Below are 14,821 nucleotides of genomic sequence, written 5' to 3'. Positions count from 1 at the left end.
GCCCAATATGTTGGCTCCATTCAAAAGTATGTGATTTCTTACTTCAGCTTCAAGTTCCACTAGCTATATGCCTTCAAACATTTAAAATATTCCTATCTCTGTGGTTCTGAGTTTTGGAGCTCTGCCCTGGATCTGCTTTACCTGGTATTCTGTGGTATGGTTGATGGCGACCTTCACTGCACCTCCACCCTAGCAGCCATCAAGCCCTGCCTCTTGCCTTTTTTCCTGATTTAAATTTTGGTATCTGAAGGCAGCTTCCAGCATTATTTTTAAAATAAATATTACTTTAATGTAACCAAAGTACTATATAATCTGAGTAGTAATATTTTCAGTCCTCATATTATTTATTAGTATGTCTTATCAAAAATGAGAAATCTTCTGTAAGATAATGTGTTATTATAAAGCATGAATGAATGAGGAGTCAGAATCTCAGACTGGTATTCTGAATTTCCCATGCACTAAAGCAAAGTCATTTAAAATTTTTGACTTTCACTTTATGTACGTATGTAGTAATATTAGTGGTTACCTTGTTTATAGAAAACCCCCCTCAAAAATAAAAGAGGAAAAAAACCCAAAACTCATAAAAATCAAACCAGAACATACTTGAATCATAAAGAATGGTTAATCACTATAGGAAAAGTTGTGCGTTTTTCTAAGTAACTCACCATCTGACTAACTGAGCAAAATAAGTAAAAGATTCAAATAGATTTTTACTGGATTGAATAATATTGAAACAAAAATAAAATGATTTCTTTTTCTTAGATGGCATGTGAATAAATGCCAACTATCATTAAAGTGAAACTCGTGTACTAGATCCCTCTCAAAAGCTTTATAATGGTAATAGTAATATATGCAGTTATTGTTGCCATCAAATCTGACCCGACTTATATCAACCATGTCGGGTTTCGAGGCTTCAAATCTTCACAGGAGCAATAAGCCTCCCTTTCTCCTACAGAGCAACTGGCAGGCTCAAACCATGGACCTTTTGGTTCACAGTTCAGTGCTTATCAAAATGAGCCACTACATTCCTGTAATAACATATGTTGCTGTTGTTAAGTACCCTTGAGTAGCTTCGACTCATAGCAACCCTATGTAGGATTTTCAAGGAGTGCTTGGTGACCAACTGGTGTCCAGGGCATTAACCCACAGCACCACACCAGGACTCCAGAGTAACATATGTTCTTAAGTGCTGTCCAGTTGGTTTCAATCCATAGTGCCCCTGTACGGGGTTTCCGAGGAGCAGCAGGGGAGCTTAAACTGCCTGCACTGTGATTCAAACTGACTTTGCAGTCCAATGCATTAACCGCAGCACCACAACAGAACTCCATAATAACATACGGACATAACTTAATAGCTAATGTCCATTTCTTCTTACCTGACACAGTCCAGACTCACTCCAATTTAATCTTTTAAAAATTCTTTCCTAGAATCTTAGGATTTTGGAGTTGAAGAGAACCTTAAAACCCAAACTCCAAATCTCTCCTAAGATATATGAAAAAAGTCAAACTCTATGAAGATATGTGATTCCTGCTCAGTGCCATGCAGTTTATTACTGGCTGTGCCAGTATGAAAGACAGATCTTTCAGTAAGCCATTACCTCTTGAAGAACTCTTTTCATCTTTAATAATAATGTCTTCACTGCAGTACAGTCTTGTAACATCATTCTGAAAGGCAGAGAATCCATGCCTCCGTTTTCTTCCACAGCTTGTAGAGGCCAGTCTGAAGATGGACTGCTGGGCATGCGGCTACTATGGGAACACCTGGCTTCCTGATCAACATCATTTGATAATTTCAGGGAAAGGTTCCTAACAAGAAAGAAATGAATGAAAATTACAATGCAGCATATTCAGAGCAATATTGTCCAAGCTTCTGCTCAATATTAATGAGCTAAGAAAAATTTCCTTTTTGCAAATATTTTCCTCATATGAGTCTTGGACCATTCTTTAACTTTTTGAAGAAATTATGCTATGGGCCAATTCTATGTTTAGTGGTGAAATTTAATTGATAATCATTGTTTTAGAATAGGCTTTTCCCCAATTAATATTTCATTTACATATGACATGGTGTGTATACATTTACTCCACTCTTTAAAAACTGTTGAAAAAAAAAATCACTGAAAGAGAAAGTTCAGACCTCGGGTTTCTGATAACATGCTTTCAATTTTACTGAGAAGAAAAGATTAAGAGAAATCAATTTTGGTAATTTTTTAAATTATGGAAGTGTCAATGACTAATTTAGTGATAAAGATGTACAAGATGCAGAGGGTTGTATGTACAAAGCATGAAATATCTAGAAGATACATAATTTCAATAGATAATTAGAATGTTTAACAAACATGGTTAACATTTTCAGATCATCATAGGTGCAAACACAGATTCATATTTATTTTTTCTAGTTGAAAATTATTATTTTTAAATAACACCAAAGAAAATTCAAAATGTACAAGAAAAGACTGTATATTTTAAAAGGTGCTTACAGGTAGATAAAGTAGCTCTAAAAATGGCAAGAAAATCTTTCGTAATGAGCTATAGTTTGTTTCCACTTGTTAAAAGCATAGGACCTATTCAATAATTATAGTTAATATTGTAACACAGTGCTGCACTCAATTTCAATCATTTTTATAAGTACATTATTCCCTGTATTAATGACAAAAACATATAGTGACCTAAGTTTAGAAAAACAATAACCAAAGAATTGCCCTAACACTTGCCATCGAGCATAAATAAGAAAATAAATCTGGTAGCGTAGTGGTTATGAATCAGGCTGTGAACCTTAACGCCAACAGTTCAAAACTACCAGCGGCTCCGCAGGAGAAAGATGAGGTGTTCTGCTCCCGTAAAGATTTACAGCCTCGGAAACTCTGTACAGGGTTGCTATGGGTCGGAACTGACTCGATGGCACTTAACAACAACAACAATATCCTAACTTAATTTTTTTTTAAGTCTGATTGTCTCCAAATAGTATAATTTCATTTTAAATGACTGAATAATACTTTGAATAATAATGGTAAAGAAAACATAGTTTGGATCACATGCAATTGTTTACTTATTTCTACAGCTATATTCATTGATCATAATTGCTCTTTGATAAGAGAGTAAGCACTGCTTAATTTGAGTCTTGGTGTGATGTCAGACTGCAAAGCCTTGTAAACTGCAAGGCTGGCAGTTCAAGTTCACCAGCTGCTCCTAGGAAACCCTATCTACTGTTGCTAAGGGTTAGAATTGATTGACAGCACTTAACAACAATAGAAGAATAAATTAATAGTGATACCAAACAATTATTGAGTTCCAGGAAATGTCAACTACTCTTTTAACCATTTCATGAGCGTTAATTCATTCAAACTCTAAGCAAGTGGAAGAGTTAGGCATAATGAATATTTGCAATTCACAAACAGAAAAGTTTGTCACAAAGAAGTTAAGTAATTGTTCTCTGAGTTAAATACCTGCTATTAGAGTTAAATGTTGTTGTTGTTAGGTGTCAAGTCAGTACCAATTCATAGTGACCCTATGCAAAACAGAGCAAAACCCTGCCCAGAACTGCGCCAACCTCACAATTGTTGCTAAGTTTTACTCCATTGCTGTTGCCACTGTGCCAATCCATCTCACTGGGAGTCATCCTTTTTTTCTCTGATCCTCCATTTCAGCAAACATAACACCCTTCTTCAGAGACTGCGTCCTCCTGACAACATATCTGAAGTAGTAACCTCTTATGCATGCGAAAACAGGACAGTGAATAAGAAAAACCATAGAAGAATTGATGCTTTTGAGTTATGGTGTTGGAGGAGACTATTGAAAGTGTCATGGGCTGCCAAAAGAACCAATAGATGCAATATTGAATAAATGCAGCCAGAGTGCTCCTTAGAGGCCAAGATGACCAAACTTCGTCTCTCATACTTTGGACATATTGTCAGGAGGGACCAGTTGCTGGAAGGATATCATGTTTGGTAAGGTGGAGGGTCAGAGAAAAAGAGGAAGACCCCCCAATGAAATGGATTGGCCAAGTGGCAACACTGATGGATTCAAGTGTGACAATAGTAGTGAGGTTGGCCCAGGATCGGGCAGCATTTCGTTCTGCTGTGCATAAGGTCTCTGTGGGTCGGTACCGACCCATAGTGACCCTTTGCACAACAGAAAAAAACAGTGCCCTGTCCTGGGGCAACCCCACAATTCCTGCCAACTTGAGCCCACTGATGCTGCCACTTTATGAACCCATCTCACTGAGGTTCTATCTCTTTTTCTCTGACCCTCCACCTTACCAAACATGATAACCTTTTCCAGCAACTGGTCCATCCTGACAATGTGTCTGAAGTGTGAGAGACAAAGTCTGGCCATCCTGGCATCCAAGGAGCACTCTGGCTGCACTTCTTCCAAAATGCACCTATTGGTTCTTTTGGCAGCCCATGAGACTTTCAATATTCTCCTCCAACACCATAACTCAAAAGCATCAATTTTTCTACAGTTTTTCTTATTCAGTGTCCTGTTTTCTCATGCATAAGAGGTTACTGAAATTATCATGGTTTGGGTCAGGTGTACCTTGGTCCTCAAGCTGACATCTTTGCTCTTCAACACTTAAAATGGTCTTGTGCAGCAGATTTGCCTAATGCAATACACCATTTGGTTTCTTGACTGTTTGATCCAAAAAGAACGAAGTCCTTGACAACTTCAATCTTTTCTCTGTTGATAAGAATGTTAATTATTGGTCCAGTGGTGAGGATTTTTGTTTTCTTTACATTGAGATGCAATCTATACCAAAGGCTGTGCTCTTTGATCTTCATGAGTAAATATTTTGAGTTCTCTTCACTTTCAGCAAATCAGGTTGCATCATCTGCATAACTCAGATTGCTTATGAATTTTCTTTCAATCATGCATGATGCCACACTTTTCTTCATATAATCCAGTTTCTCAGATTATACACTCAGCATACAGATTGAAAAAATATGGTGAAAGAGTTTAACCCTGGGACACACCTTTCTAAATTTTAAACTATTCAGTGTTCCCCTGTTCTCTTCAAGCAACTGCCTCTTGGTCTATGTACAGTTTCCTCATGAGCACAATTAAGTGTTCCTGAATACTCATTCTCTGCCATGTTGTCCAAAGCTTGCTAATCATACATACATCCCAAAGCGTTTGCTAATCAATAAAGTACAGTTAAGCATCTGTCTCTTATTCTCTGCTTTCAGCCATGATCGATCTGATATAAGCAATGATATTCCTCTTTCCATGTCCTGGTTGAAATCTGACTTCAATCTCTGGCAGATCTATGTCAATTTGTGTTTACAGCATTTAAAAATAATCTTTAGCAAAATTTTACTTGTATGAGATATTAATGATGTCTTCCAAAGAATTCTGCATTCCATTAGGTTACCTCTTTTGGGAATGGGCACCAATATGCATCTCTTCTTGTTAGCTGGCCAGGTAGTTGTCTTCCAAATTTCTTGGCATAGATAAATGAGTGCCTCCAGTGGTTCATCAGTTGGTTGTTTCAATTTTAATTCCATCTATTCTCGAAGTCTTGTTCTTTGCCAATACCTTTAATGCACCTTGGAATTCTTACTTCAGGATCATTGGCTCTTGATCACATGCTACCTTTTGAGATGTCTGAACACCGACCATTTCTTTTTGATACAGTGACTCTGTGTATTTCTTCCATTTTCTTTTCATGCTTTGTGCATCATTCAATATTTTGCCAGTAGAATCTTTCACTATTTCAAGTCGAGGTTTGAATTTTGTCTTCATTTCCCTCACTTTGAGAACTACGGAACGTCTTCTTCCCTTTTGGTTTTCTAACTCCATGGTTTTGCACATTTTGTTATATTTGACTTTATCTTCTTGAGCTACTCTTTGAAATGTTTGCTTCAGCTTTTTTACTTCTTCATTTCTTCCATTTGCTATAGCATCTCTATGCTAGAGAGCAAGTTTCAGAGTATCTTCTGACATTTATTTTGATCTATTCCTTCTTTGTTGTCTTTTTAATGAAGAGATAAAAAGCTAGAGTTAATACGATTCAAACTTAAAGTGAATATATATTTTTGCAAAATATATTTTTTATTTTTATTTTATTAGCCACATAATGTGATAGCACTTTTTGTACCGCAAATTGTCTTGTGAGGCTTTTGTTGTTATTGTAAACTGCTAGGACCTGCCTTAGACTAATGGCAAACCAATGAACAATGAAATGAAACACTGTCTCATTCCTTGCTATTGCCAGGATCCGTTGCCAATTGAATCATTGTGATCCCAATAACTGTCATTGTTTGATTTTCAGAAGTAGGTTGCTAGAGTTTTCTTTCGTTTTTTTTAAAAGCTGGTCTGTTTTAAGCAGGAAACTTCTCTGAAAGCTGTTCTCCATCAGAGCAGCATGCAGGCCTCCATGAACAAAAAGGCCAACACAATGGTGACTACACAAGAGGTGCACTGGTCTCATGAAAGGCGGGAACTCTAACACTCAAGGACCAATACCTCCCTGTAAGTTCAACTATTTAATTCTACAATAATTCCTTCAGGTTGGTACTATAATCCCCCTCTTAAGGTTGTGAGGTGTGAGTCACAGAGATGTTAAGTAAGGCTCTGACACACAAGGGGGTAAACTGAAAATTGGATGTAAGTACTATCATTCTAGTGTTAAACCACTACATAGTGCTGTATCTCATGTGGAAAACAAGCAAACAAATGAACAAAAACATCATTATCTACAATGATTCAATGAGTATAAAATATATACTTTATTGGATATGACAAATTCATATTAATTATTAGGCACAGCTTCCAGTGAACTATATTGTTATTGTTGTTAAGTGCTGGGAAGCTGCCTGTTACTCCTAGCAACCCTGTATAATGGTTACAAGGTGTGGTTGGTGGGTTTGAACCACTGACTTTGCAGTTAGCAGTCCAATGCTTATCTTAAAGTGACAAACCAGGACTACAGCAAACTCTAGTCATACTGAAAGTATTCTCTTATCAATAACACTTTGCCGCTTCCATGGTTATTTTCTCTAAGACCAATTGGTACAAAATAATGTATAGAAGCTTGAAATCACAGTAGGCATAATAACATTTTTATTAAAATAGAATTTTTAAAGACTTGTCAGGTTTAGCTTTCTAGAATGATGTCTGGTACATATAGCATTAGTTAGGCTAACTCAGTAATTGCTTGTGCTACTGAAACCGAATAAATGAATAAAATAATGAGTGAAAGATAATAAAATAATGAGTGAAAGGCTGCAACACAATACTTCATAATAATCTATGCATGCTACACACATTTCTTCACAGAAGTTTTTCTGCAAGGTGAATTTCCATGTACTCCAAGGCTGTTACCATAGTTCAATATTTCCTAGCACTCATACAGCAAAATGATAAAATCTTTTGATGATTCCTTTTACTGAGCTTGCTACTTATTTATCCTCTTTGTCCAATCATGATTCAAAATATCAATGAGTACTGACAAAGCTTTTAGGAAACATGAGACTATGCATTTCTAAGACTCTATTTCAGGAAATTTATGGAGGCTTTGAGAATTACAGCTAAATCCTTACAAACTTAGGGATCTCTGACATTTTCAAATAGCCTGGCTCCATATGATAAACACTGGACTGCTAACAACAAGGTTCATGGTTCAAGCCTGTTAGCCGCTTCATGGCAGAAAGTTAAGGCTTTCTCCTTCGGTTTTCAGCCTCAGAAACCGTAATACAGGGTTGCTGTGAGTCACCACCAACTTGATGGCACTTTACAACAACAAAGTCTTGGGTTATCTACAGAAACATGCTTAAAATTAAAAGTATTCATTCATTTTGTAATTCAAAAACTTGGATCTATTCTGAATTCTCAAAGATAATATGACAGCATTTTCACAATTATTGAAAACATCTGCATTGTGTTTGGCAGAGTAGTAGTTGCTGAAAATGCAGAGGTTAATAGGAGTCACTGACCTCAAGAGTGTCACCAAAATTATTAACCTCTTTGGCATAAAGGCCAAAAAATAACTTTTTTTTTAAAATGTATAAATAGGAGAACCATTAACTTTAAAATATTTTACTTCCAAATGGGGAAAAAAAAAAGATGGTTGCAAGTTCACAATAATCAAAACCATTCTTCATTAAGGTAGAGCCAGTTAGTGAAATGAGTTACTAATTAGGCTGAACATTAGATGCATAGGCCAGCACAGTCTTCTTGCATGTACACCTATTGTCTTTCTTTAACAGTGTGCTGAATAGTTTAAATGATCACTCCAATTGTTAAAACAATATACTCTTGTGGGGCCAAAAGTCCCCAAGTGCTTCAGGGTGGTGGTCAAGAAAAGGAGAAACATCTCTAATGTGGAATAACACTTTCCTCTAGCACAGCAAGTTCTCAAACCCGTGAGAGTAGAGCAAGGTTAGGGCGCTCTTCAGTGTCTGGATTAGCAAGGCCTATGGATAATACAATTCATACACTTTGCGATATATAGTGCTATGTCTGCCAACTCTCTGAATTATTACGGCTTCAGGAAACTGAACAGATGTGCTTTAGATAAATAAAAAAAAAAAAATGATATAGTTCCTTAACTTGGAAAACAACAACAAAAAAAGGTAAGCTACCGAGACCTGATACATTGGTTCATTAATCACCATAACTACTGTAGACAAAAACAATGACAATGTAATCTCCAATGAGCACATTTATATACACTTCACCTTCTCTTTGTCAACTCTATGAATCTTCGGTAGAATTGCTCTATAATATTAAATTTGCCTTTTAGTATGAATGCTTATCAAATCTTTACAATATTTAATTTTATACCAATTTGATAAAATTGTATGAAATCATATGTACCTTTTTCAGTCTATAAGTATTAAAATAACAAAAGGTTTTTAAGTAAGAGTAAGAGCAAAACTCATAAACACTAAGTTAAATGTAATATTGGAGAGTTCAACTGGCACCTTAAATCTTTTAACTTTACTATGATGAATTGGCTTTATACATTTGCCACTGGAGTACTACGTGTGAAAAGTACTTTCTACAAAATGAATTCAAACACAATGCTACACTTACATTGTCAGTACGATAGATAAGTCTAATGGATTCCTGTTGTGGCAATGTGGGATCAGCACTGAATTGTGAACTACAAGGCTGACAGTTTAAACCCACCAGTTTCTCCTTGGAAATGCTATACAGGCCCGCTATGAGTCAGAACCAACTCTATGGCACTTAACCACCACAAGACAAGTTTAATAGAAAAATGGATATCTTATAAAATAGTAACTCTTTATTATCGGCAAAAGAAAACAAAAGAATGTTTTCATGACTTTTTTTTTTCATGTAATTTTAAGTATCAGTATCATTTTGATAGTTAGAAACTTTCTTCCTACATACATGCACTCGTCACATCATTTAAAAACTTTCCAGTAAAATACTTAAAATGACAAACAAAATCTAAGATCATGTCAGTTGCACAAGCTTAATGTTCTAACTTTTCATATGAGCTAGTCCTTATTTAGTGTGCTGACATCTTTCATTATAGCAAACGTCTACAGCTATCAGGGATATCAGTGACTTATACTTCGTAATGTGACTTATTCCTGAGCCAGATTTCCAAGTAATGGAAAAGTAACAGTAATCTCTATTTGCTCAACATATTAAGTAAGCATTTGTATGACTGCTTTCCAAACTTCATTAAAGGTATTTACAGGAATTAAAAAAAAAAAAATCTAATTTGGGGAAACGTATTGCTCTTTAAACTCTGTTAAAAAAGACACAGGGTATTTATGTTGAGGTTAATCCTAGCTTGAATAATTCTAATTTCAGATACTGGCACAATGACATGCACCTATATTAATGGATTGGCATTCCTGAACCTAACAAAAAACTGTTTAAGGAGCCTCCCATAATGAAGCTATTGCTTATAAATAAACTATACACTTTATTCTATTTTTCAAAATGTATTGTTTTCTCTAAAAGTGTCATTTTAGAAAAACACTTCAACATAAATTGTTCTATAATTGACATCATTTCTGAAAAGGATGCACCATTATCTTCCTCTATTATATCATAGGCAGGATGGTGAGACTTCTTGTCTCAAACTTTGGGCGTGTTATCATAAGAAATCAGCTCCTGAAGAAGTATATCATGCTTGGTAAATTGGAAGGTCAGCAAAAAAGAGGAAGACCCCCAGTGAGATGGATTAGCACGGTGGCAGCAGCAATGGACTCAAGCATAAGACCTGTGAGGATTGTGCAGGACCATGCATTACTTTATTCAGCTTTGTATAGGGTCACTATGAGTCAGAATGGACTCGATGTTTAAAAACAACAGTTAAACATAAATTTTATAAGAACTTGTTAATATGCCATATTTAAATATGGATTCACATGTGAAAAACAAGTTTAACTACTATCTGTAAGATTAACAAAGATGAAGTAAAGTCCAAATATTTTAACATAGATGGCAATGGTTGTGGTGTAGTAAGTATTTACCATTCTTCTAGTCATAGTCTTTGTAACTCTTACCAAATGACTAGGTAAGGCCATTGATCAGTTTTTCCATCCCACTAGGCTTAAAGTGAGCCATTTCAGATGTGGAAAGGAGAATCTGACAATCACCAAGAAAGAAGATACCAGAAGCGAAATCCAGCCTTTGAATCAAGGACCTCTTTGCTGAGAACCTATTTGGCTCTGGAGACAAAGAAAGAGCTATAACACCTTGCTGAGAAGTTAGAAACACTGCGGGAGAAACCACAACAAAAGAACCAAGAGACTGACAGGAAGAGACTTGCAGGAGACAGCATGGTGGACTTATGGGACCACAGAAGGAGAAAGCTGAGTGTCTTCAAACAGGAAATTTGCTGGGAGAGTGGAGTGTTTCCAGACACTTGGTGTAGCTAGATTTGTTAACCCACAGAGCTAGAGCTGTGCACCTTCAAATCTGAGCCTTACTGGTGCAGTGGGATGCCTCTGGGCACTTAGTGGCAAAGCTAAAAGAACTTTATAACACTTTTCTTAACAGGGCAGATGCCAAAGGACCACAGAGCCAAGAGGCTGAGGACCAGAGAAATATGTGCCTGCAGCACTACTGACAAGAAAGTGTTCTGATTGAAGAACTATATCCAGAATTGTTTCTTCTGGTAACTCATGGTACTTTCAATATTCTTCACCAACATCATAGTTTAAATAGATCGATTTTTCTATGGTCTTCCTTATTCATTATCCACCTACAACATCCATATGAGGTAACTGAAAATATGACTTGGGTCAGGCACACTTTGTTGTTGTTGTTGTTAGGTGCCATCAAGTCGGCACCGACTCATAGCGACCTTATGCACAGCAGAATGAAACACTGCCCGATCCTGGGCCAACCTCATTACTGTTGCCACACTTGAGTCCATCGATGCTGCCATCTGGCAATCCATTTTGTTGGGGGTCTTCCTCTTTTTCTCTGACCCTCAATCTTACCAAAGATGATATCTTTCTCCAGCGGCTATTCCCTCCTGACAATATGTCCAAAGTATGAGAGATGAAGTTTGGCCACTTTAGTCCTCAATATTACCATCTTTCATTCTTTGGATATGTTGTCAGGAGGTATCAGTCTCTAGAGAGGGACATCATGCTTGGTATTCAACAAAGAAACTTGTTGTTGTTACTAGGTGCCGTCCAGTTGATACCAACTCATAGAGACCTTATGCACAACAGAACAAACCACTGTCTGACCCTGCACCAATCTCACAATCATTGCTATGCTTGAGCCCATTGCTGCTGCCACTGTGCCAATCCATCTTTTTGGGAGCCTTACTCTTTTTTGCCACCACTCCACTTTACCAAACACGATGTCCTTTTCCAGGGACTGATCCCTCCAGACAACATATCCAAACAATGAAGGATGAAGTCTTGCCATCCTCACTTCAAAGAAGTGTTTCTTCTAAAACAGATTTGTTTGTCCTTCTGGTAATCCATGGTATTTTCAATGTTCTTCACCAACACCATGATTCAAATGCATTGATTTTTCTATGGTCTTCCTTAATCATTATCCACCCCTAACATCCATATGAGACAATTGAAAATATCATGGCTTGGATCAGGCATACCTTAGTCCTCAATATGAGATCTTTTTGCTCTTGAATACTTTAAAGAAGCATTTTACATCAGATTTGCCCAATGCAATACATTATTTGATTGTTTGACTACCGATTCTATAAGTGTTGATTGTGGAACCAAGTAAAATGAAGTCTGAATTCTATTATCTTTTCTCCAATTGTCATGATGGTATTTACTGATCAAATTGTAAGGATTTTTGTTTTCTTTATACCGAGGTGCCATCTATACTGAAGTCCACAGCCAATGATCCTCATCACCATTTTGAATCTTCTTCACTTCCAAAAAGCAAGGTTGTATCATTTGCATGTCAAAGTTTATTAATGAGTCTTCTTCTAATCTTGATGTCACAATCTACTTCATATAATACAGCTTCTTATATTATTTGCTCAGCATAAAAATTGAATAAGTAAGATGAAAGGATACAACCCAGGTACACATCTTTCTTGATTTTAAACCATTCAATATCCACTTGTTCTGCTTGAATGACTGCTTCTTGGTCTATGTGCAGGTTTCTTATGAGTACTAATTGTTCTGGAATACCTTTTATTCACAATGTTATCCATAGGTTGTTATGATCCACACAGTCAAATGTCTTTGCATAGTCAATAAAGCAAAAGTAAACATCTTTCTGGATTTCTCTCTTTTAGCCAAGAACCATCTGATGTCAGCAATGATATCCCTCTTTCTAAACCCTCTTCTGGACTCCTGGTGTGGTGCTGTGGGTTAATGTGTCAGACTGTAAAGTCATTTGAACTGCAAAGTTGGTGGTTCAAGCTCACCAGCTGCTCCTTGGAAACCCTATACAGGGTTGCTATGGGTCGGAATTGACTCAAAGGCACTTAACAATAACAACAACAAAGCCCTCTTCTAAATCCAGATTTAATTCTTGGTAATTCCCTGTCAATATACTGCTGCAACCATTTCTTAACTGTCTTTAGCACAATTTTGCTCGCATATGATATTAAGGATATTGGTCAATGATTTCTGCATTCTATTGGGTCACCTTTCTTTGGAAATGACACAAATATGGATCTCCTCCAATCGTTTGGGCAGGTAGCTATCTTTCAAGTTTCTTGGTATGTAAGAGTGAGCCTGTCCATTGTTGCATCAGTTTACTGAAGCATATCAATTTGTATTCCACCAATTCTTAAAACTTTGTTTATTGGCAATACCTTCAGTACAGCTGGAATGTCTTCTTCAAACTATTGGTTCATGATCATATGCTACTTCTTGAAATGGCTGAGCATTCACATATTTTTTTTGTACAGTGACTTGTTTCATTCCATTGTCTTTTGATGTTTGCTGAATAATTCAATATTTTGTCCATATAGCTGTTGCTCACTGCTGTTGAGCCATTTCCAACCTATAGAGGCTCTGTATAGGGTTTTTGAGGAGTGACTGGTGAGCTTGACCCACTGATATTGAGGCTTAAACCGACTTGGCAATCCAGCACATTAACCCACAGTGCTACTCTAGGGCTATTCGGGTCATAGAATCTTTCAATATTTCAACTTGAAGTTTCAATTTTTTTTCTTCAGTTCTTTCAGCTCCAAAAATATCCAGCATATTCTTCCTTTTGGGTTTTCTAACTCCAGGTCTTTGCACATTTCATTATAATGTTTTACTTTGTTTTCTATTTCTACCCTGTAAAATGTCTGTTTAGCTCTTTTGCTTCTCATTTCTTCCAGTTACTTTAGCTACTCTATGTTCAAGAGCAAGTTTCAGCATCTCTCTCTTTCTCATTTTTTAATGACATTTTGCTTTCTTCATGAATGATATTCTTCATGCCATCCCACAACACCTCTGTTTTTCAGTCATTTTTGTCTACTGCATCAAATATTTTCATGAAATGGTCTCTAAATCCAGGTGGGATATACTCACAGTAATATTTTGGATCTCATATACTTGTTTTAATTTTCTTTAACTTCAGCCTGAACTTGCATATGAGCAACTGATGGTTTTTCCCAGTCTGTGTCTGGCATTGTTTTGGCTGATGAAAATACTTTCTTTCCCCATAGATGTAGTAAATTTGATTGCTGTGTACTTTATCTGGTGAGGTCCATGTGTTTAGTTACTTTTTATGCTGTTGAAAAAAAGGTATATTTTTTCATGTCAGTCTTATAAAAATTTATTATGCCATCTCCAGCATTGTTTCAACAATGAAAGGCATATTTTCCACATCTTGATCCTTCTTATTTGTTTCAAACTTTTGTTTTCCAATCAAGAATAATTATCAATTCATCTTGATTGAATTTAATCAGTTTCAGACTGAAGGAGTTGGTGTAATTCTTCAATTTCATGACCACTGGCTTCAGTGGTTTGTGCGTAAATTTGAATAGCAGTGTTATTAACTGGTTTTATTTGTAAGTGTGTACATATTATCTTATCACAGACACCATTGTATTTCAAGCTAGATCTTGAAATGGTTTTTTTTTTTTTTGTGATAATTTCAATGCCATTCATCTTCAATTTGTCATTGCCAGCAAAGTACACCATATGTTTATGAAATTCAAAAATATCAGTTCACTAACACCATGAAACACCAGTTGTCTGTCATTTTGTCGTACTGTGGTGGCTTGTGATTTGCTGTGATTCTGAAAGCTACGCAACTTGTATTTTCAAAACCATCAGGGTCACGCATGGTGGACAGGTTTCAGATGAGCTTCCAGATGAAGACAGACTAGGAAGAAAGAGTGACAAACTACTACCGAATATTTAGTCACTGAAAACCTTATGAATAGCAAAGAAACACTGTCA

The 14,821-nt window shown here is 36.4% G+C and overlaps 1 protein-coding gene across 1 annotated transcript in view; it reads right to left on the bottom strand.

The window, feature by feature from the left end:
- The window catches only part of CCSER1 (coiled-coil serine-rich protein 1), a 1,871,951-nt gene that overhangs the window by 1,384,712 nt on the left and 472,418 nt on the right, over positions 1-14,821 (bottom strand). The window contains exon 5 of the mRNA XM_006872972.1: positions 1,598-1,805. Within this exon, the coding sequence (XP_006873034.1) occupies positions 1,598-1,805 (208 nt within the window). The remainder of the gene's footprint in view (positions 1-1,597; positions 1,806-14,821) is intronic.

The sequence above is a fragment of the Chrysochloris asiatica genome, unplaced genomic scaffold (assembly GCF_000296735.1).
Source record: "Chrysochloris asiatica unplaced genomic scaffold, ChrAsi1.0 scaffold00218, whole genome shotgun sequence".
Lineage (NCBI taxonomy): Eukaryota > Metazoa > Chordata > Mammalia > Afrosoricida > Chrysochloridae > Chrysochloris > Chrysochloris asiatica.
The sequence above is the reverse complement of the archived record's forward strand: the minus strand, read 5'-3'. Positions and strand labels throughout refer to the sequence as shown.